The 23554-nt window shown below is 37.5% G+C and overlaps 2 protein-coding genes and 1 pseudogene across 2 annotated transcripts; 1 reads left to right on the top strand and 2 right to left on the bottom strand.

Annotated features, from left to right (window-relative positions):
• Window positions 1–2046: 2046 nt before the first annotated feature.
• LOC113763832 (prohibitin-1, mitochondrial-like) lies at window positions 2047–4908 on the bottom strand. Its single transcript, XM_027307793.1, has 5 exons — window positions 4738–4908; window positions 3722–3838; window positions 3188–3358; window positions 2676–2888; window positions 2047–2558 (listed from the first exon to the last, which is right to left on the bottom strand). Exons 1-5 carry the CDS (start codon window positions 4906–4908, stop codon window positions 2439–2441), a joined length of 792 nt encoding a protein of 263 aa, XP_027163594.1. The 3' UTR covers window positions 2047–2438.
• A 1896-nt stretch (window positions 4909–6804) lies between these two features.
• Window positions 6805–8554, top strand: LOC113762504. Its single transcript, XM_027305974.1, has 4 exons — window positions 6805–7349; window positions 7450–7572; window positions 7651–7706; window positions 8136–8554. The coding sequence occupies exons 1-4, from the start codon at window positions 6984–6986 to the stop codon at window positions 8293–8295; spliced, it is 705 nt and encodes a 234-aa protein (XP_027161775.1). The 5' UTR covers window positions 6805–6983; the 3' UTR covers window positions 8296–8554.
• Window positions 8555–18651: 10097 nt separating this feature from the next.
• Window positions 18652–19469, bottom strand: LOC113756949 (annotated as a pseudogene).
• Window positions 19470–23554: the final 4085 nt, after the last annotated feature.

The following is a 23554-nucleotide window of genomic DNA, read 5'->3' as shown; positions in this document are numbered from 1 at the left end:
TCTTTGTGGAATGTTGAAGGGCACATCTTGTACCTACATAGCACTATCTCGAGGAATATTATTGAATCTATCCTATCGCCTTTGTGCTTGAATTTGTTTTGCATGCTCTTCTTCAAATAATTAGCAAATCTCATTTAAGAAAATAAAAAAAAACATGGAAGAGAGACGATCCGCTCCTCTTTTGTTGTCAATTAATTCTTCCAACCCCTCAAATTGACGAGTGACAATCCCAATTAAGGGCATAAAACGACGAGGAAGAGGTAGATAGCAGCAGTGATCACATGTTTTTTTTTTTTTTTGTTTCAAAGCTAGCAGTGATCACATTTTCAACTGCTAATTTTACTATAAAAAATGAATCAAAGGCATTCGGCTGGTCAAAGTCTAGACGGACAAGTAAAGTAGACAGCAGCATCGTGAGAAAAGATGAAGTAGCCAAAAGGGACTTGGAAGCTTTCACACCTCATTGGAAACGTCAGAGGTTGAATGGTGGCTTAAAAAACGACATAAATACACACTAAAGAGACCCACAGGAATGTCCCAACTCTCAAGTTTGTACATCTTGTGACTTGTAAAAGGTTTTTAAACTTTTTTTTTTTTTTGGGGCCTCCACGAACCGTCTTCTTGAATGAATCTATTGACCTAACCTATGGAAATAGAGATAAAATTTGGTCAAAAGAGTGCCCACACAAGCACATAGATGGCACTTTTAACCCCCCCTTTTTAAATTAAAAAAAAATTTCTGGACAATATTACCTGTTGAGTTTAGATTTTAGACCAAGAAAAATCGGGGCTGCTGAACCAGTGTGAATTGATTTGAAGCTATGGATTAGTTGGTCAGCCAGTCACTAATTGTAAAGTCTTGATTTTAAGTTCCACTGATGCGTGAGCTACAATTTCACCCAACTGCTCTGAGTATTTATCTCCTAGTCTTCATATATCTCCTAATCTTCATATGAGTGCATATGGGTTATTCTTATTATATATATAACAAAAACAATACTCACATGAACAGCAAAAGCTAGTCGTGTGAAGTCATGAAGTACGCCATCAAGCAGTGAAATCATAGAAAGCATATGTAAAATGTGATGAGCAAGAGTGCTAACAACCAAACACATTGAGCATTTAATCCAAGGCCACAAAGGATCAAGAAGAGAGAGTTGCTCCTAGTCCCAAGTGTTTGGGTTCAGATTTGTTCTCCGAAGGACAACCCTGAATTTGGCGTCTTTGGGACATGAGATACGAAAAAATCACGCCAAACACACTTCTTTTAAACTTTTGACTTCCATCTTATGTGCCTTTCCGATTCCATTATTCAACTCCACAGCCCACATAACAAGGAAAAGCATGACAATGCCAGAACCGGCTTCAAGATACAAAGTCCAACTATGCCATGGGACGGTGAGGAAATAGCAAAAGCCCCCCAATCTACTCTAGATTCAGATAGCAAATATGTACGATTTACCCAAACGTGGTTTTGTACTCTCCTGTCTAGACATCCCAGAATTTGGATAGTTGCAAGTCCCTCAATGATCCACTATTAGCTGCCACAGGTATCACTCCAAGAAGTTGCAAAAAATGGTTACACAAAGAAAGAAACAGAAAAACATCTATACTTGTTTACCCTATAACGTTCAAGTGCAATACCATTTTAACTTGACATACTAGACAAAGCCAAATGTTGGAACCTACCGTGAAAACAGAAACATCGTGGCTACTGCTTTTTAACCTTGCAGACAATAGAAAGCAAGAAAGACAATAGCTCCGATTAAATTAACTGTTTTTTGGGATGTTTTTGAAAAATTTCATTATAGCATTATATTTGAAAAACTTGTTTTTGAAAAAATGATCAATCCAAACAGAGCCAAATTAATCTATTTACGGCAAAGTCCATGCTATAATTATGATGTCCTGGAGCCTGCTGTCTTTGGACTCTGATTTCTTGTGAAACATACATACAATGAAAATAGAGGATAAATTAACAAGGTAAATGACTTCAGTCTGCTTAAAGCAGTATATAGTTGTTAACCTAAACGTCTTAATAAAATCACAGCCTTGTGAACACCAAAAGGCTTAAAGATTTTGATGGCCATACTAAGCCAGCCGTTCACAAAGTCCAAGAATGTGATGAGTAAGAGCATAAAATATTCCAGCAAATGTTGACTAACAAGACAAAGAATGCTTAAAGTAGTTAAATGACCACATCACATGCCTTGCAAAGGAGGTACTACAAATTAAGTTTTAGAAACATCTGTAATGTTTGATGCTAAACGGGGGCTTGAACACTCACTATAGCTATTGATATCATTCACCACATACCTAAAAATCCCCCGACTTAAGAAAAGCTGAGATCCTTCTTAATTCATTTTCTCAGACTAGAGATGGACAAGTTCATTCCCTGAAGGTTGAGCAACAGGTCATCTCAATTCAAGTACACGTGATTAGCAGCAGTTTGATATTGTTTGAGCAACGTCCTTTGAAGCCTCAATTCTTCTAAGTGTGATAAATGAAGGGTTTTCAGCAGTAGCTTTACCAATTAGCTCTGCACTCGCGGCTTCACCCTGTGGTTACATGTTTTGAGTACAATAAGAGAGATGAGAGAGCCACGGGATGAAAAACAGACACAAAAAAACTTTGCACATACAATAATGTGTAATTAACTGAAGAAATTATTTTACCTGTGCTCTGATTATTGCACTTTTCTTCTCCTGTTCAGCTTTTTCCACAACAAATTTAGCCCTCTCAGCTTCTTGTGCAGCTATTTGCTTTGCCTCGATTGCAGCAGTAAATTCCCTTCCAAAAGTCAGACTAGTTATAGACACATCATCAAGTGCAATGTTAAAGGAAGCTGCTCTTTTAATCAAAAGGCTTCGAATCTCCTGACTGACAGTCTGCAGGAACAGTAATCAATAAGTGTAAACATCCTGTAATCTTAGAAAAGAGAAGACAGGATCCAATGAATGTATCATTGAGCGCAACTAAAAACTAAGCACCTGACAGATATCTGTTGGAAAGATCAATGTATTGATCTGACTGTCATACTTAGAAAGGCTCGTGTTTATGTCACTTTCATGTTTATGTGACCGATGAAATGCACTTCCAGATAATAACAAGTTCTTGTATATCAAAAGTTTCTCTTTATTCTCCTTACAGTTATAGACCTCTGCTGGAGCAATTATGTGGTCCTCACCTCTCTCTGAGTTATGAGCTGGCTTGCATTGTACCGAGTAACAACGGCCTTCAGAGTTTCATGAACTATAGAAGGCAGGACCTGTTCATTGAAGTTTTCACCAAGGCTTCGATAGATGGTTGGTAGTTGATCTGCCACAGGGCGCGTAAGAATGCGAAGAGCTATGTTAACCTGTAAGAAAATGGCAAATAGGAAACAAGTCGAAGATCCAAGCATGAAACAAATAGAAAATAAGACTCCTAAACTGCTCAGAATTTGGAACAGCCAAAATGTGGTGCATGAGAAGAGAAGGCTAGATTCCCAGTGGTGAAACCGTTTCTTGCGATGTATGTTCTCAAGCTGGAAACAAATATAGGAGAGCTCGGATATTCTAATTTCTTTTGACAACTACACTACGGCAAGGTTTTTTTTAGCTTAAAATGGTGCATGAGGGGCATTCATTAAGTTAATTAGGTCAATAAAGTCCACCTTCAACAGTTTATATAGGCAAAACAGTATATTAATTGTAAACTTAATAAGCGCAAGAATACTTACCGTTTGGAGATCATGGCTGCCCGAAGTACCCTCAACAATATAGGGACGTGCACGAACATCATAAATTGTGGGTCTTTCAAACCAGGGAATCAGAAAATGAGTTCCTTCAGGGTACACCTACATGATGATGGAGATGTCATTTTTTCCAACTGACTCTTTCCTTTCCCCTGCCTTCCTCTCAACATCCAAAAGTAAACATCAAAAGGAAAATTGAAGAAGGATGACATAAAGAGATGAGAAAATACAGAAGTTGGGTCCATCATTATGATTGTTTTGCAGTCCTTGGTTGAAAGAATGAAACAGCAAATATCAGCATATTTTAGGAGGCATTTCTGTTAAAAACAAGATGTTCAATATAAAAGTGATCTAGTCTAGTTAAATATGTTGGAGATAATCATACAACTGCTTTTTAAGTACCTGATGTAGAATATCTGAAACACTGTAGAGGATTAAACTTTTTCACTAACATTTCAAAGCAATAAATATGCATAGGGTTGTTCGACATTAGCGTTGGCAATGATGGGAAAGGGATGAGTCTTCAGTGATTTTTTTTTTCTATTCTAACTAAGTAAACAATTTACACCCTAAGGTAACCTGACAACTATAAAATGAATTGCAGGCTATGTAACATCAAGGATGCAGGAAAATCATCATTAAACTCAATTCAGAATGAAGCAAAACAGATGCACATATGAATAACATTTTGACGTGTTGAGCAGAGTTTCTTTCAAGTGGATAAAATTTCTCTGCTATTTCAACATGAGATAGGAAACATATTGCAGGAAAATAGACAACTGAACATGTAACAATTTTACATTCAAGAACAATTAACCAATTAGAAAAACCTTTTCAGAAAGATTAAGAAGAAACTTAAGATATAAAATGCATTGCAGATCAGAGAACGACAAATAAAAGAAGGTCTAGTTGCAAAAGGAAACTGGGAATTTATAATTTAACATTAACATAGAAGGAACAAAGCTATTTGACATAATAACTATTGGTTTAAGTGTACGTACTTTCTCTTTCACACCAACAATACGATTGAATACAGCAGCTCTCTGACCTCCTTCCACATTGTAAAGGCTCTTTGACAAAGTATATATAGTAGCACCTCCAAGAACTCCAACTTTTATCAGAGCAGAGACCCATCCTGGCAACTTTGGCACATCAAACTTAAGCTTGTCCATATTAAAATTCTACAAAAGCAAGACATTGAGATCAGCATGTAATCATGTGCCAATATTAAGATTGACATGCTAAGACAAAAAATCACACTTATGACAATCAAGTACCATATGTTTTACAGGTGCCACAGATTAAACACAGAACACAATAAGCTACAGTTCCAGAAGAACATAAAAAAATTAAACAATTCTCAAAATTGGCAGTTCTTACACTTAAAGCCAAGACCCTATGTCCGCAACACAAATCACCAACAGCAGACCCTATCTCACACTTAAATAGAGATACGCAGTTTTTTTTTTCTTTTCTGGTTTTAAGGATGGGATAACTAAAAATGTTAATGGTGTTCATGCTGTATATTTATAGTATGCACTAAAATCAACATGAATTCGGTGGGTTTTTTTTTTATTTTAAAATTCATATAATGCGCATGGATGAGGATCTCTGATTTAATCAATAGTGATAAAAGAAAACCACAGAGGCCAAAGAACACAATTAATTAGTATGAGTTTCCACCGAACGGAACCTGATATCAGCAAACTCCATATTAACATCAAAGTATTCCCCAGTAACTCGACTTCTCTAGGATTAAATTATTATTGCCATCACCAGTATTGCTAGAAGCTCAAGCAAGACTTCTAGCAGTAAGCATTATGAAGATTTGGAGCCAATCTTCCACTTGACTACTAGCTCACTACTCTGGGAGGTTCCAAAATCCCCAGAATAATCGAATTCAATGTAAAGGGTTTTTAGGCAGGTGAATTTGGCAGTGAGATGAAGGACGAAAGGACTGCCGCTGAGGCCTCTGCAGGAGGGAGCAAAACAGCCCATGAATCAACCTGAGAGGAGCGGAAACAAACTGGAGGAGTTTTCCGGGGAAAGAAAGAAACTGGGCTGTGGGATCATCAATTAGCTGATGCTGAGAAGGATTGTGACGAGGGATTTTGAAGGAAACGACGTGAGTTCGGTAAACAAGAGAAAAAAAAAAAAATGCTCTACAAATTATCAAATGAACCCCGAGATTGGAACAATAATTGATTGACTGTAGAGGGGAAACATGACTCTACAAAGTAGGATTTGACTAAAGCTTTCCATAAAACATTTGCATATGCTCATGTCCGACAGCACATTGATTTGTATGCGTGATCCTAACGTAGATTGCAAGTTTCTATATACTAAGATTAAAACAGGTAAATCAAATGAAAGTTGAACTTTAGAAATCTATTTTGTTATTTTTTGGTATTTCCACAAAAAAAAAAAAAGTGGTGGTATGATTTTTATTTTTTTTTGGTGGGTGCAAAAAAAGTGAAAGGTTAGATAAGCAATGTCGTTAACTCATTTATATATGAATTATGATTACTAGGACACTATCAAATTGGAGTTGAAGGGCAGCAAATTCTTCCACAAAGCTTATTTGAAGTTTCACCTGCAGTGAAATGTGATTTGGTCCATTTACTCCCTGAAGTTTCAGGGCGTTTAGCTTTTAGTTTAGCTTTGACTAAAAATGTAGAGTATAATTAATTCTCTAATTTAGAGCTTTGGCGTTCGGTCAATCTGCAAATAATCAAACGAGCATCTCCGCTGCATCATCATCATCATTTTGGTCAAGTTATCACTAAATAATTGAGAATCTCGAGTTTGGCTATTAACTTTTTTTCTTTGGAAAAAATATTATTCATACTTCACTTTTTGTTAATCGCACCTCTCACTAGTAATTTTATTATATGATTTTTATGATAAAACAAATGTGGCAATGTAATTAACAAAAAAAAAATGACATGTCTCCTCTCTTTATTATATGATATCATTGTGTGAAGGAACATAGACTTAGGTTTCTTCACCCAACTGAATTGTATTAATGGTGAGACTGGGCATAGTTTGGATTAGGCTTTCAGGCCCAAATATATTGTGAGCTTGGAGACCGAAAGGAAATATATTTTGGATTTGGACTTGTCAAAGCCTGATGCTCAAAGTGGTTTTTCATTTTTCATTTTTTTTAAAAATATATTTCTAACAATTGGTGTGCGCCTAAATTTGGGAAATTAGGGCAAGCGGTAGGGATCGTGGGTAATCAATCGCCATGGCCGATGATGAACAATTACGCAGAAATCACATAATTGGTGATGGAGGGGAAGATGAGGGAAAATCTACGCAGTCGCCACCGGAGAAGAAGCAGGAGCTTGATGAAGAGAGCGGTGGCGCTGAGGAGGAGATGGAAGATAGCGACGGTGCTAAAGATGGGGAGGACGACATGAGCGATGGCACTGGCGAGGATGACGTGCTTACATCGGAATATGATTCAGACGATTCTGGTTATTTTATTATTGATAATCAGCGACTTCCGAATAGGTTGCAGAGTGATTATTTGCCTGATGGGGCTGAAGGCTCTGAAGAGGTCGATGTAGATAAATGGTCCAAGTACTATCAAGAGATAAGGGAGAGCGAGGTACGTACGCCCCCTTTTTTTTTTAAAAAAAAAAAATTTTTGTGATAATCTGCTACATAATTTTATCTGAGTGAAGCTGGATTTGCCCGCTCTCGTTTAGGGTTTTGATATCAACCACTATCCGGGTTGTTGTATTATGGCTCCATATCATCCTTTTAATGCTGCTCGCCAAAACCTGTTCGATTACTCTGTGGCTGCCGTTAATGATTTCAACCAAAAGGAGGTACGTGCTCTCTTCCGCCCTTAGTTCTGCATCTGCGGTTTAAGGGAAGTGAATTCAGGAGTGTTAAATTTCTTCCAGGGCACAAAGTACAAGTTGGAAAAGGTTGAGAAGGCAAACGCAAGACTTTGGGGTTGTGGAGCCAACCATGGTTCAAAGTCGTGGTCGCGGTCACGGTCGCGGCCCGGAACGTTCCACATCGGTCTCGGCATATCGGTCGCGGTCTCGGTGAGACACAAATTTTAAAGTATTTAATATTCTAAAAATTGTTAATAATATAAAAAAAGTATGCTAAACAAAAATAATAAAAAATGGCAAAAGAAATGGCCGAGTCAATCCGTCACGGTGTAACTCGGCCGATTTCTCGTCTTGACTCGGAATAACTCGGTGTGACTCGGCCGAGTTAATCCGTCGCGGTGACGTCTCGGCCGATTTCTCGGCGAGTCAAGTATCTCGGTATCGTTTCGTCACGGTATCGTATCGGTAGGGGCCGAGACGGTGACGACTCGGCCGAGTCGTCTCGGTCTCGGCCGAGTCGTCTCGGTCTCGGCCGAGACTTCGAACCATGGAGCCAACCATTACATAACTTTCCAAGCCAGAGAATCTGTTGCTGATGCTTTGAAAACCTTCCAAGCTTTGGTATGGTGGGGCATAGATGGGTCTGGTTCAGAACCCTTCGCAGCAGTTGTGAAATTCTGCAGGCTCAAAGCAACTGCTGCGACCTGACCTGTATATGCTCTCCTGAGTATGTCAAGCTGCTCGGATTTTCTGGTTTTGGTTTTGAATTTTAACAGGTTATGAATTTGAAATGAGAATTAGGAAATTGGGTTGAAGATGGCATGCTCTGTACTCTAGACCCTTTTTCCTCCCAATCAAAAGCTTTCTACCCTCTGTTTTTACTTATTTTTCTGAAAGCTAACAGTACCCCCAAAATGGAGGCGATTTTTTTTTTGTAATTTATTGAGGATTTTCTCTGTTTAGTTTATACTTGAATTCTTCTAGGATACCCTCCATTTACGAGAATTATTTTTGTGAATGTCTCGCAGTTATAGCCGTAGAACCATAATATGATTGCAATTTTTACCTCGACCACCATTACTGATTATCAGAATTTATTCGTGTGATCTAATTGATGTAAAGATATTTTAAAAATATGTCCTCTTGTTCATTGCTAGACAATTATTTTAAAAATATATTTTGATTTGACTAAAGCTTTTCCTAGGAACTTAAAATCCAAAAGATTTGGTAAATGAAATGCAACTTAAACTCCCTTATACGTTATTTTTTGTATACGTGATATAAACCTAAAATGCGAGTTTCTGCTAAATTTTAAATAGGTAAATGAATGCAACTTAAACTTTAGAGATAAATTTTGTTTTGAGTATGCAAAATAAATGCAACTCAAATAGTGATATAATCTTTCACTTCGTTGATTTGATTTTAATTGATAGGAAACTACAAGCCCCTTGAAAAGAAACAGAGCAGAGCCATGACAGCATAGAGAAACGGTCAATTTGGGTACGATAAGCAAAGTTCTCATCCATATATATTTCTTCTGCAAACATATGTAACCCAACCAATAAGCTCTTTGAACCTAACCATTCAAGACGAATCTCAATCTCAAAATCGACCCACTGATTCTATAAGTTCTTTTTCTTTTGGGCTACCACCTATCAAACTACTTGATTATAAAAAGGATCAATCCCAGCACGATCAAATTAGCACTGTCACATGTTCCTCAACAGATGCTGGTTTCTTGAGCATTTTGTCAATAGCTTCGCCAAAAACTTCCCCTTCCCCTTCAAAAGCATCTTTTGCAATCGATTCAACATCTTCATCAGCGTTATCAACAGCTCCAAATTTCATGGCAAAAACAGTTACTCCCTTCATCACATAGCCTGCCAAGGGAAGCCTAACCACTCTCCTATTCCAGACCTTTATCCTCACATCGTTGTCCCTGATAACCATGTCTCGCCTCCTCAACTCAACAAGCTTTCCCTCACCCAAAACAACCTTCCCCTGTTTCCTTGAATCTGTAATTACAATTCTTTGAAGCTGATCAGGTAATAAATTACCCATTAATTCAAACACCATCAGCCTCAATTGAGCATCTTGCGCGACATCGCGGAAGATGCATCTCTGTTTAAAAATTTGTCTTTGACTCTGTACTTCTTCTTCATCATTATCCTCTTCATCACTAGTAGCCAAAGAAGCGAGGCTCTTCGCAAGAAATATTGTCATGTTCCCAGAGTTTTGGGGCTTGAACTCTACCTTCCACTTGAGTACGGGTCCTATGGAAGATTTGGGAATGGGACCTGGAATTGAGCTTGAAGAAGTCTTCATCTTACCCGAGAAACAAACTTCCGCGTAAAGAAACTTAAGAAATCTGAATGCCATTATAAATCTCAGCAAGGGGACAAGGTAAGATAAATGAAAATCACGGGAATTTTGAAACCGAACTGGTTTCTTGAGAGCACGGAGGAGCTTTTTCATTTGGGGGAAGGGCAGAGACTGAGTTCGGGTGGTGGAAACGTCTATGTAAGATGGAAGCCAATGAAGGATCGTGCAATAAATGGTGTGGGATTGCAAAACCAGGAAGGCTAGGCGTTTGCAGAGTAAAAAACAGCTGAAAAGGGATTTGGCATCTGGGATCTTGCCAAGTATATGGGATACTATCAAGTCATCTGGTAATCGATCGAAATAGTCTTCTCCTCGTGAAATTTCTCGTGCGACTGCAATCATTTCGTTCCCAGAACTCTCCAGCTCTCTCAGCTCTCAAAACTCAAAGGGGATTTTCTTTCTGCATTGCTCTGAAGAACAGGGATGGAACTGTAAAAAGAGAGTAGCAACAAAATTCCAGTCCAATATAAGGTGGAACTTTGTGCTTGCTGCCCAAGATTATGGTACAGCCACACTTGGGACCATGGTTCAAAGTCACGGTCGCGGTTGTGGTCGCGGCCCGGAACGTTCCACATCGGTCTCGGCATATCGGTCGCGGTCTTGGTGAGACGCAAATTTTAAAGTATTTAATATTCTAAAAATTGTTAATAATATAAAAAAGTATGCTAAATAAAAATAATTAAAAAATGGTAAAAGAAACGACCAAGTCAATCCGTCACGGTGTGACTCGGCTAATTTCTCGTCTTGACTCGGGATAACTCGGAGTGACTCGCCGAGTTAATCCGTCACGGAGACAACTCGGCCGATTTCTCGGCGAGTCAAGTATTTCGGTATCGTTTCGTCACGGTATCGTATCGGTAGGGGCCGAGACGGTGACGACTCGGCCGAGACTTCGAACCATGCTTGGGACAAAAGGGAGTGACGAGGTGGTGAGGCCGTGGCGTACTCAGTAGTTGCCATTGGCAGTGGTGTCAGTTGTGACTAGTTAGTGTTGAGTCTTGAGAGTGTCTGACTAGGAATTTGGCTAATCTTTCCTTTTTGTATTTTTGGGGTTTTCGGGGTAAATTAGGAGTTGGCTAATTCAGAACTGCACTTAAACCGCAAAGGAATACTCGGCAGGCCTTCTCACTCTAATTTGTTACTTTTGTAATGACATTAAAGAAGAAAGGACAGCAACAGAAACCTCATTGTCCAAGATTCGAAGGGTAGTCAAGTTTAACAAGTTAAAAAAAAGGGTAATTTCATCAAAGATTAATTACTATTGCCTGATAATAATAGAATGTATTTTTCAATTAAATAACTTAACCATCATTTCGCCAAAAATTACTCCAAAGTACTCTTCTCACAAACCACTAGTTGAATGGGGGCCTCACGCAACTCCCAGGTTTTATGTTACCTGTTTCTTTAGTATTTAGCTCAATGAGAGCATTAATCATTAGTTTATTTAATGAAAGAATTGATTGCTAAAGTTAAGAGTACAATTGAAGTATTTTTAATATGTATAATGATAGACATTCTAAACTACTGGATAGGTTTTTAAGACAAAGTTTTCCCTCATTAGTTGACATCAGAATCTCAAACACACACCCAATATAAAGAACATCAGTACCCCAACACTATATCCATAAGCTCAGGAGTAAAGGACATAAAACCAATATACCAAATTGCATAATATGGTTACTTTCGCTCTGAACACAATTTTGAACTTGTTAAGAATCAAGGCCAGTTCTTAAGATGAGAAAATATATGATTTGAATTTCAAATATAAATTCATGTTATGTGGTAGTATGATTTAAATTTACTAGTGTAAAAAATAATTATACAAATGATGGTGCATAAGAAACTTACTCTTGAGTCAATTGAGACTGAGGTTTTCGATTTTGTTCCTAAAAAACAATTTTTTTAAATATATTTTGTAGTTTTGATTTATCCTCCTTGCATCGAGTAAATGTAGCTCAAATCTTAAGACTTTGTTGGTTTAATTACTCTAAACCATCTAAATGTTGGGGGTTGCCTTCCTCAGTACAATCAATAGGCACTTGACTAAAAGAAAAAGAAACGTAATTAACCTATTTTACATCCCTAATGGGTACAGCATTTAGGGAGTCCTTGCTTGATTACCCCGAAATTCGTGTCCTTAACGGTGATAGAGTTCTTGTATAATGTGCCCTTTTTATTAAAGCATCAAAACGAGAACCGAGCTCACTAAAAATGTTGTTCATTTCACAATTCTCTCCCAATCTCCATTGCAATTCCCAGTAGTAAAAAATTAATTTCCACGAAATGTTACATCCCTTTTCATGCAGAAGGCCCCCCCAACTATATTCACAAAAACGATTCAACTTTCATTATAGTTGTGTGTTATATGATTCCTTTTCTTAAACCCCAATAGCCGACTGCTTGTTTAGGGTTTTTCTCAGGAAATCTCAACTACGTACGTATTACTGCAATGGTAGCCACATTTTGTTACTGCAGCCGGTAAAAGCTGTTGTACTATGTACTGTACCCAATCAAGAATCGAGCAACAGCTGTCTTCTTGATTCACACCTTGCTCAATGTGCACAGAAAAGTAACCGCCTCAGCCTTAGCACGGCATTTTGGGGTTGGCTGAGTCCCAAGAAAGAGCTGCAATTTGGAGCTATCAGAAAAGCAAAGGCTCCTTCTTTCTGTCTGGCCACAAAAATGGAGGGTTTGGTGGCTAGTCTAACCATAGTTGCAGGAGGAGGAAAAGCCAAAAAGGAGCAAGAAGATCCCCACTTCAAACTCTTACCAGATGGTTTGATAGTATCCCATATCTTTAACAAAATCTCTGAGGCTAAATCTCTCTGCAGATGTTCTTTGGTCTCTAAACGTTTCTCTTCCCTTGTTTACCAAACCAAAAATGTTTCTGTCGAGATCCCACTTCGGATTCCCCGCCAGGAACTCGATAAGAAAACCACTCCTGCTTGTTTTCCAGGAAAACCAGTCCACTGTTTCATAGCTCCCCTGGGGATGTTTCCCTTCCTCCAGAAGTCCCAGCGATTGACTTTCCACTTCGAGCACTTGGATTTCGAGTTTCTGTCTCATCTCACCACCAAATTTCTTGCTAAATTCTCCCGCATGGAATCCCTCCATGTGGAAATCTTGTATCCGCCGGAAGATTCCGAGGCCACAGGCGGTATCCGTTTCATCAAGGAACCTGTGATGAAGTGGAAGCTCGACTTCGAATCAGATACTTTTATATATCTCTATGCTTCCAGAAGTTGTCTTGATGATGCTAACAACATTTATGCTAGGGAAATTGGGTTGCTTACCGTTGAATATCATTGTCATCTGGCTATGGGTTTTTACACTTTCTCGATAATGGAAACCCTCCTGCCTTTCTTACCGGAATCCCTTCTCCGGGTGACCATCACAGATTCCAAGAACCGGAGCAAGCAAGATCTGGGAAAAACTGATCTCGCTGATCAGATGAGGCGGATTTGTGATAATCCAAGAAATACCGAGTATTTGCAGAGGGTGACGAGTGCCAAATCTAGAGTTAAGTTTCCATTTTCAGGCCCAATCGGGCAATCTTTTACTCTTTTCTTGGCCAATGAGTCCGAGGATTACTTGAAAGTAAAATCTGCTTTTGAAGATAAAGATGAGGTTTTTGTTGAAACTGTACTGGAAATGGTGAAGGAGATTAGAGCTAGTCTCTGAGGAAATTTCGCTTAGCAAACGAATATCTATCTCGTCATGATGATCTTGAAAAAGTCTAAAATTCGTTTGGTTTTTGAGGTTTGATTTTCAATGGGGTAGTCAGTCTGCAGTCATTACTGTTTTTAATGCATTTTCGCGTTACTTTTTTTTTTTTTTTTTTTGGGGGTGAAAGGTCAGCAACTACGTATTAGTTTAATTTTGAGACTCATGAATCGTTCATGTAATATTATTATCAGTAGTCTGCTGGTGAATCATGTTATTATTAATTGCTAGCAGTTTCGTTCTGTCTCTTGTTATTTTGGGGCTAAGGAAAAGCGATTCATCCGTTACTAAAGCGGAGGAAATTAGGAGTAGGGAAAATAGATTCAAATCAACAAACAAGTTCATATGTATTGAGACAGCGTGATATCATAGAAGGAGCTGATTATACCCACACCCACCCCTACTTAGGGAGTTTGGGGCTACCCTTATTACATTTTTGTCTTTAATCGCTTGAAAATAATCATGTTTCCGAGTAAGTTTAAACCCCTAACATCAACATCCTCGTTGCCAAAGTTTATGTACAAGTGCTTTCTTCTGTCAAGACATCAGCTTTTAACCACGTGAAAGTTGTGTTTGCCCCATTTGCTAGGAGCAGTATTATTATTATTTTTGCCAACAGTCTTATCTTTACTGATCAGAATGTTGTCAATGAGACAGAATTTAGTCTTCTCTTTATTCTATTTTGATTTTCACCGGGAAAGAAGTAAAGGAATTACCTCTTACATGAACATGCATTGCCATTGATTCAAACTATAGCCAGACCATTATTATTCTGCTGTCTGATGATGTTATTACGTATCATTTACTTTGTTGGCATGTTCTCCGTATTTACTGACAGTACTTCACACATGTTTATCTCTTAAGATAAACATGAGATAGAGATTCCCTCAAGTTCTTGTTTACTTGGCTGATGGGGAGCGCATATATATGATATAATTCCACACGTGTATAATTTGGTAAAAGACTTGGATACAATTCCCATAAAAAGTAATAGTACTAATTCTTTTCCTATTACTAGTAGTATTTTCCAATTTTCTCAGTTTTTCTAACTTCAGAGTTGGCCTCAAATAGCTACGGTAAATTTAGGAAATTTGTTGGATTCGGTGAGGTGGACGAAAATCATGAATTGGCATAAATAAAAAGGCGATTTCATTTTCTTAATGCTCTAACACCGTTAACAGGCAATGTTAACAACGTTAACATTATTTCATTTTCTTAAGCTAAACAACCCATGACCGATTAGAAGTCCAATCCTACCAAGGATTTTCACTTTTTCGACCATAACTAAGGAGATACTATTGTCAGAAGGCTAAAATTTTTTTTCAGAAATCAACGTCCCCGAGCATTTCTATTACATCTTCGATAAGAACCTCTTCTTCACCTTCAAAAGCTTGTTTACTCTCTGGAAATTACAAGCAGAATTTCCTACTTGATCAGCATTTCTTTTGCGCTTGAGAAGAGTAATCATGATCATATATGAGCTGCCGCTTGACAGCACTGGCAGTTTCAGCGAAGGTGCAAACCAGAATCCAATGCTTTCCTCATCTCCTTGATCCTTAGGATTTGTAGTTCTTGTATTCGTTGGAATATTAGTCCTCCTCATCAGAACAAGTTCACTTTCTCCAAGATCAAGCCTACCTCGCTTCTCTGAATCTGTGAATATAACATGCTGAAGGGATTCTGGTAAAAAGGGAAGAAGGGATTCCATCAGTGAAAACGTTAAGCAAGCAATATCCAGATGACAGCCAAATTGAACCTTCATAAGGGACCCAATTTCAGCAGCGGCAGGATCGGCTGGGCCAGGGCTCGTTGGGGGGGCCAGGATTAGTATATATTTAGCTGATTTTCTGTCAATCTTCCACTTGACCACTGGCTGCTGCTCATTCCGTGAACCGCAACAATGAAACTCCACTTGGAGAGATTTGATGGAGTTGAATTTCCAGAGACATTTGGTTGACGGATGAGACAAGAATTGATTTTCAGAGGCTGTAGGAGTAGGAGAGGACGGCGGACGAGATCCGTTGCCATGAACGAAGAACTCGAAGGGAATGGTGACAATGTGGACGCCTTTTTTTCCAGCTAAAGAAAAACGACGGGTGAAGTCCCTGAATTGATCGAGTCCACCATCATCTGAGACCTGGAGAGGTATTTTCAAGAAAACCTTTCGGGTTAGGTAAACTAGAGAATAGAAATGCTTGGAGACAAGTGAACACCAGCACAGGGACTTGGCCTCTGAAATTTTGTCAAATATGTGGGATATCAACAGATCATCTGGTAAGCGTTTGAAGGGATCTTGACCATCTTCTTCTGCGGCTGCTGCTGGTGATGGCATTATTGTTTGATGATCAAGTTAATCCTTCGTTTCTTGGTGGAATATCACTCTTATCAGGTCAAATTTCAAGGGCTACAGGAGGATTTGATCATTTGATCTAGTAGTACATTAGTTCAGCGTTAGCTTCTTATAGCAACTGCAAAGCAATCTTTACACCTCTGATATCTATGCTTGTCCAAATTTGTGCTTCACTTTCAATTTTTTTTTAGTCTTTTCAGGTTTGACAATGACTTCATACTATCTTGTTGCCCAAGTATCTGTGACATTAATGATGGTCACAAAGCTACGTACAAGCGAATCAGGCAGAGACTGACAGTGCTAGTGTGCGTCCTTCTATGCGCACTAATTCAACATGTAGTATATATGACCAAAATAAAGTCCCAAAAGATGAAAAAAAAAAAAGCATCCTTCCCTGTAAAGCCAACAAGAGTGCTAGACAAGCAATGAAAGAGCTGAAGCTTACAGCTGGAAACAGAAAAAGTTTTCTAGTAATATGTTTTAGTAAACATACATAGGAGGATTTCCTGACTTGTCATTAGTCAGGACTCAGGAGAGTGACATTCTCCTAATTGCACCCGTTCTAATTTGTATCATAAACTCTAGCAGTTGGGGCTGATTAATAAGACAATAATGGAGATTAGGAGGTCCTATTCAGTTGTTCTGAGTTAAGATTTGCTTTCAAATCCTTGGATAATTCAATTCACAACTGTAGTTCAAGAATGACTAAAATTGTACTTATATGTGAATTCTAATGAATGATTAAAACAAAATAAAATTACAAAAATGACGGAGAAGAAGATAAGAATCCAAGCCGGGTTCCCCACCTTAATGTTTGTGATTTTTTAAAACAGGAGAAAAGAGAGAGAACGAAGTAATTGAGCATCTCTCCAACCTGGGAATCTTTTAAGTCTTAATACTAGTATACTACGTACTCCTCAATTATCCCATCGATAATTATTATGCTTTCCTTTTCTTTCATATGAAATTTCCAACCCACGAAAAGTCTTCTCTTCTAGTATATTGTTGTAAAAATTTTCAATTCTTTTCATTCAAAAAAGCAAAAAAGTTTTCTCTTATTTCTTTTTCCTTCCTAAAAACAAACATAGCCTTAATTGCAATGCAAATAATACCGACAAGTTCATCATAGCTAGATTAGCCAAATTGGAAGAAAATTACGAAGATGCATGTAGATTATCACAAACTAGTGGGTTGAAAATTGTAAAATGGTTCCCAAAAAAAAATTCTAATATCAGAAAGGCCCTCTTGTTCCTCTAGTATTTTGAAGATTTCTGGAATCTTTGAGCTCTAGAGAGTGAAGTGTCAAAGTGTGATCCTCCCATTTAGCAATACCATACCCAAAAAAAGAAAGAAAGAGAGGGCAGTTATTTTTTACTTGGTTCTTTTCTCCCCGGGGGGAAAATGTTATTCTCTATTTTTTTTGTGATTCTTTATTTTTTTGAGGGTAAATTATTTTTCCTATGATTTGGCACTATACCACATAATTCCTATAATTTAAAAACTTATGTTTTACCCCCTCATAATTTGGAGTAAAGTATTACTGTTAGTTTTGCATTAAAGCTAATGATCAATGTTAAAAAAAAGTCAAATAAAAACTAATAAGTAACCTTTTCACTACTTCTTCTTTTTCCTTTTCCTTTTTCTTTTTCTTTTTCCTTTGGAAAAATAAGAGATGATATTAAAAAAATTATATTTTGCTCTACTAAATCGTAATAAATCTTAATTTGTCCCAAATACAAACAAAAAAAAAAGAAGAAAGAAAAATAAAAAAAAATAGAAAATTAAAAAGTACTACATTGAAAGTAAGAAATAGCCAAAAAAAAGTGACTCTGTGGTTTAGTATTTTCTCAATTCTGATAGAGAAGTTAATGAGATGGAAGACTGGAAGTGAACTTATGGATTCTTAATTGATAGTGCACTGGGGGCTGCAAAAGATGTTATTCAAACGAATTACTAATACTCTTCATACTTGAAAGAAAAGAAGGGACAAAAAGGGAAATAAGTGCTGGGACATTTAAAGGCTTGCAAGCACAACGCTCCTAAATTTTGCGCCTTACACTTGTTAGTGGAATATTTGAAGGCCTAGCTACTAGCAAATCGCGATCAGGCAACTTGGAAGCAGTAGTCTGCAGGCGTTATCCAGCTTACAGCAATATTCCAGAAAAAATTATTTGGCTTTAGATGCTGCTGAAAGCTTCAAAATCTACAGACGTCATGCATGAAAACTTTCTGATCAGTTGGGATCCTCTATGTCACTACTCGGTGCCAACTCCAGTGTCAATCTCACTTATCACGTGATGGTAAAAAAAATTTCATTAAACAACACATGACAAATTAAATAAACAAGACACTTGGCATAAATATAGAAGTGACACTGAATTGTCACCGGAAAAGTGGCATTGAGAATCCTGTGTGCTTTCTCATGCGTCTCCCCCTGAGACTTCAACTCTCAATCATAGGCGACATTGTGGGACACTAATTCAGTTAATGTGATGGAGCTTAAAACATGAAGATTATTGTTTCAATCATTCCAAGAACTTATGTACAAGAACTGCCGAGTACATGTTAATTGCAAAAATCGAGCAAGTGAAAATAAAAAAAGGCAATCGCTACCTGAAACCTATTACGCTTTTCCTACCTGTGAATGGTTCAAATTTAGTTTCTTCTTTCTTGCAAGCATGTTCTTCTTTTTCGTCTTTCTTCGGGGATCGCTTATTAACCACGCTAGATCGTCCGAACACCATGCTTCCCGGGTCTTGACACCCACAGGTTTTTGACGAAGTCTTGCAGCTGATTTCATCCGTCTCCATCTTTTCTACTACCGCGTCAGACACCGCTGGCACCGCCCCATCTAACCGTCTTGCTAAGCCTGAGAAGGCTACAAACTTTTGCTTGTCTTTGCCTTCCTTGCTGTTTCCAATTTTATTTGCTACATGTGAGCCTTTCTTCTCTGGCTCTATATAATCCAAAGGAGCAGCAAAATCCACCTCGCAGTCTGTATCAATAATGCTTATTGCCGAGTTTGGTTTGGTTTCCGCTACATCAATGCTAAACTTCTTCTGGTTGTGTGAGATTGTAATGGTATCTCCGGTGGTCAAACAAGCAAACTTCTGGAGGCTGTCTCCAAAACAGCTTTAGGATCGGATATATTAACGAAATCTGTGGTGTGTGGCTGCAACTTCACATAAGTTCCTTTAGGAAGGGAGACGTTCTTGAGGAGGACGAGGTCTCCTTCGAGGATTTTCAAGTTGTCCATCATCCATTGAGGGAGGAAGACGAAACCCTCTTCGGCAGTGAACTCCAAGACTCCACAATGAGAAGCGCGGCCACAATCGTCATAAGTATTTTGGATTGAAAACATCATTGGATAATCGATCCTGAGAGCAGAAAGGCAATCTAAAGCTGAAGCTGGCATAAGAATTTTGTTTCCCTTGTTGAGTTTTGTTTTTCGGATTGTAGAAAAAGAATGGCAGAAGTAATGGTGCACGAATTGTTGATTCTCTCCCCAATACTCCATTGGAGTTGTTAAGAACTCCATTATCAAATGCGGAATAAAGTAACGTAAGAAAGCATAATACAGGCTTATAACCTATATCTGTATATATAGAGTGCTACATCGTTGAATCCTATTCAGTTTTGGGGATTAAGATTCTCAAATTAGAAAGTATTAATCTTCTATACACTGACAATATATATACTTTTATCATTAGATACATGACACATAATTCGAATTTAAATTTGAAACTCAAATATTGTATATGTATCGTATATCCAACTGTTATAATGTAAATAGGATAAAATAGGCATAATAGGATAAAAATATAACCAAGCTCAAAAGTTTCCAATGCAAGTTAACTAGTACGAAAAAGGAAAAATACAACCCTAATTAACTAGTAGTCCCCCTCTTCCAAACCCCTGGCCCCATTCCACAAAAATAAATTTAAAAAAAAAGAAAAAAAACTCAGCCCATTACAACATCACATTAATCTAGGGACACATCTATAAGCAGAAAACAAAAAACCGGAGCAAAGTAATTACAAGAATAACTTCATTCAAAAAAGAAGACTAACAATATTACTGTAAAACTAACATGTTAATGATAGAATTTGCTAGCAGCATTCCAAGCCCATCAAAAATCATGAAGGTATTTGTCCAGAAAAACTTTTACTTGACAAATAAACAGATAAAAACACCTGTAGAAGAAGATAGCAAAAGCCCCTTGAAGTATCAGGGTAAAACATTTAAAAAAAAACTGCATTTGAAAATTGGAAAAAAATTTTATTTCCAACAAAAATATAAAAGAGTGAAAAAAATCCATTTATTTTAATTACCAAGTATGGAAGATTAAAAGCAAAAAGTTTAGCATGGAAGAAGGTTCCTTCTGCCAGCTTCTATAAGGGCCTCACCCTCCTAATCTTCCAATAATGTTGATGGTGTCTGCCCTAAATATATCCCTAAAAGCCCCTTAACAGAAGAAGAAGCAAGCTTGCCTCCTTTGCCACTTCTCTTATTTTCCTAATTTTCTTTTCCATTAGATCCATCCCCATCTTTGTCATCTTTTTTCCTTATGTTTGGAAAGGCCCAATTCATAAGATATTACTCTCAATGAGACCAAAATATAAAACGAGCTTCTGTCCTGATTTTTCCAATCCCATTTTGTCCAAAACCAATACCCCATGAATTCTTGAATTGAAATATCTCAACCCCATTGCGGATATGGATAGTAGGTGTATCATTATGCTGCAAGGAATGCTGCATAAATGGGATCAGAGAGAGAGAGTATGAACTGGCTTTCCAAAGACAAGGAAAAAGATAACAAAAATGGGGATGGATCTAATGGAAAAGGAAATAAGGAAAACAAGAGAAATGGCAAAGGGGCAAGCCTGCTTCTTCCACCAAAGGGCTTTTTTAATTGGAGATATAATCCGGGCAGACCCCATGAACATTATTGACTTGGTTGCATCACTGGTTATGATGCAGGTGGATATGAGAAAGATTCCTCACAGGAAATCAGCTTTGGCACATTTTTTTTTTTTTTTGGTGGTAAAAGAGATAGCTAGGTATTTACCTCTGTGGCTCCATGCTATGCTCCCGTGTTCTTTAGTGACATTGTTTGGGATTCGGGTCCGAGCAATTATTAACATGAATTGCTATTGTAGTAGTACACCTTTTAGAGGTTGTACATCATCCAAAGAAAATTTTGTAAAAATTTACGCCTTGAATTGTAGTTTTTTTACAAAAAAAAAATTTTTTATTTTTTTTCGAATATATTTTTTAATCACTCTTCTATTTTACATGTATTGAATACAATACATTTTCTTTTTACAAAAATTTTTAAAAATAGCAATTCAAACAAGGTATTACGTTGCATAGAAATCAAATGCTTTTCATGGTCAACTTTATGTGTTGGGATGGGAGGTCGCCGATGGCAGAAGAGAATCACCTGTTCTCCCAGCCGCTTCATGTTGTTTTGCAGAAAGCAGAGATCGTAAGAAAGTAAGCAGCTTAGTATAGCTAAGCTCAGTGGTTCCCACCAAAGCTGGTGGGGTGGGAGGTACCTTGACTTCCACCATTGGCCACAAAAATGTGACAAGTCATTTTAAGTGGCTTTCAGACGAGTGTGTTGTACACTCGTTTAGGCCGGTAGGCAGTTAAGTCCCCTCCAATTTTTCCTTGAGTTCTTCAGGTCCTCCCTCCATAGCATAGAAATACACTGGTTTAGGCGATTTAGTATCAGTATCCCCTCCAAGTATTTTCCTTGATCTCTTTTAAGTCCTTTTCATTAGCAAAGAATTAATGTTAGGGCCTATCGGTCGCAAAAAAAAAAAAGAAGTAAGCACTAAGTATGGCCTGTAGAGGTAGGAGAAAGCAACCACTGGTCTTCCTCTTGCGGATATGGTGTTAGGGGTGTATACTATTCCAATTCCAATTGACACCGGTGAAATTAACGGGGATGCGGATTTCAGATTAGTGTCTAAATTGATGGTTTATCATTTGTAGTTGCAGAAATGGAACCTGTGTATTGTTATTTTAAGAGATTTTTTGTAAAAAAAAAAAAGCTGTACTTAATATTTGATGTATGTGAGATAAAAAAGTGATTGAAAAATTATGTTCAAAAAGACGTAAAAATTTTCGCCAACAAATCAAAATCCAAATTGGTTATTGTCTCTGCTTTTAAGCCGTGCATTCACCCTCTTCTTTCAAGCCGTGCATTCACCCTCTTCTTTCTTTGGATACAAGTTTTAGCTACTGTCGTGTTTGGGAAATTAAACAATGAAAGAACAAGAAGATTTAATAGAAAATGAGTCTATCTTCAGAGGTTGATTTATTTTGTTTGGATTGCAATTTTTTGAAGTTTTTGTAAAAAAATGCACTATTGCGATTTGATATATGTGAGGGAAAAAAGTAATTGAAAAATGTGTTTACAGTAAATATAAAATTTTTTTTGAGAAAAATGACTTTCTAAACAAATGTAAGAGAGGAAATAAGTGTGAGTACATGCATATAAATTGTAAATTACATAATGGGTGGTTAATTAGGATATAAAAAGGAAAAGTACAAGTAATACAAAGCTTGTACAAAAATTTCTTTTTTCCTAGAAAATATCTGTAGTTGCATGAGGGGTTTACACAAATAAAATAAAATAATTTTCTATAGCTCATCTATGGAAGCATGGAAGGATATTGAATCGCCCTATTTCTTCTTTTCTTTTTTTTTTTTAATTCTTTAAAATCATTAAATGTTAAGTTTTACTTGGATTAAAGATTATTCAGAAAACTATTCTAGATAATAGTACTATAGCACTTTTTTTGATATAATATATGTAAAATAATAAAAACAATTTATGTAACAATTATGCAGTGAGAAAACATGTTTATCATGCAAGTTTTTTTTTTTAAATTTCAATTGTTTTTCTCTCTTGAAATCGAGAGCTCGTGCTCTCGTCTTGTTTTTCTAGCTTTTGTTTTGTCTTATTATTCCCTTTTGAAATTCTCTGGGATACAATAAGTTTAATTCTAAAGTGAATTCTCTGTGGCCGATATTCCAGGGCACCTTTCCTTTAATATTAGTAGTGTTTAGATAACCAACGCCAAGTAAAATCCTCTGTCGCGAATGAACGACCAAGAATTGCAGAGGAGATGGGACCTACATTTTTCTTCCAGCGGTCAAAGGCAACTCTTGTCTGACTTTTCCAACGCAATGATAGATAACGTGGGCGTCCTTCAAAGTTCAAACAACTTCGACCCTTGCCTTGTGTTAAGTTCTTCAAAATAATTGCCAACATTCATTCATCCACAGCTCCGAAAAATAGCAGATGGTAAAATAACATCGAAAGACATAGGACAGGAAAGTGATAAGCTAGGGGCAACCGAGAAAAATGATGGAACAGTTGTAAACGACGTGCCCAATGTCCGTAACTTGAAAAGCTGCGCTGGCTGCCAACAGATCATCACATTCGCCATCATCCCACATTTCTCTGTACCGTATAACACAAACCCCCTTCATCACAGA

The sequence above is a fragment of the Coffea eugenioides genome, chromosome 2, assembly GCF_003713205.1.
Source record: "Coffea eugenioides isolate CCC68of chromosome 2, Ceug_1.0, whole genome shotgun sequence".
NCBI classification, from domain to species: domain Eukaryota; kingdom Viridiplantae; phylum Streptophyta; class Magnoliopsida; order Gentianales; family Rubiaceae; genus Coffea; species Coffea eugenioides.
This window is presented reverse-complemented; position numbering and strand designations above follow the sequence as displayed.

What these genes read in the sequence shown, in the direction of transcription:
- LOC113762504 (XM_027305974.1), top strand. Translation starts at nt 6,984, where the DNA reads ATGGCCGATGATGAACAATTACGCAGAAATCACATAATTGGTGATGGA. An exon ending in AAGAGATAAGGGAGAGCGAG is followed by an intron (nt 7,350 to 7,449) that starts GTACGTACGCCC and finishes GCTCTCGTTTAG; the next exon opens with GGTTTTGATATCAACCACTA. An exon ending in AACGCAAGACTTTGGGGTTG is followed by an intron (nt 7,707 to 8,135) that starts TGGAGCCAACCA and finishes GACTTCGAACCA; the next exon opens with TGGAGCCAACCATTACATAA.
- LOC113763832 (XM_027307793.1), bottom strand. Translation starts at nt 4,908, where the DNA reads ATGGACAAGCTTAAGTTTGATGTGCCAAAGTTGCCAGGATGGGTCTCT. An exon ending in TTGTTGGTGTGAAAGAGAAA is followed by an intron (nt 3,839 to 4,737) that starts GTACGTACACTT and finishes ATCATCATGTAG; the next exon opens with GTGTACCCTGAAGGAACTCA. An exon ending in GTGCAATAATCAGAGCACAG is followed by an intron (nt 2,559 to 2,675) that starts GTAAAATAATTT and finishes ATGTAACCACAG; the next exon opens with GGTGAAGCCGCGAGTGCAGA.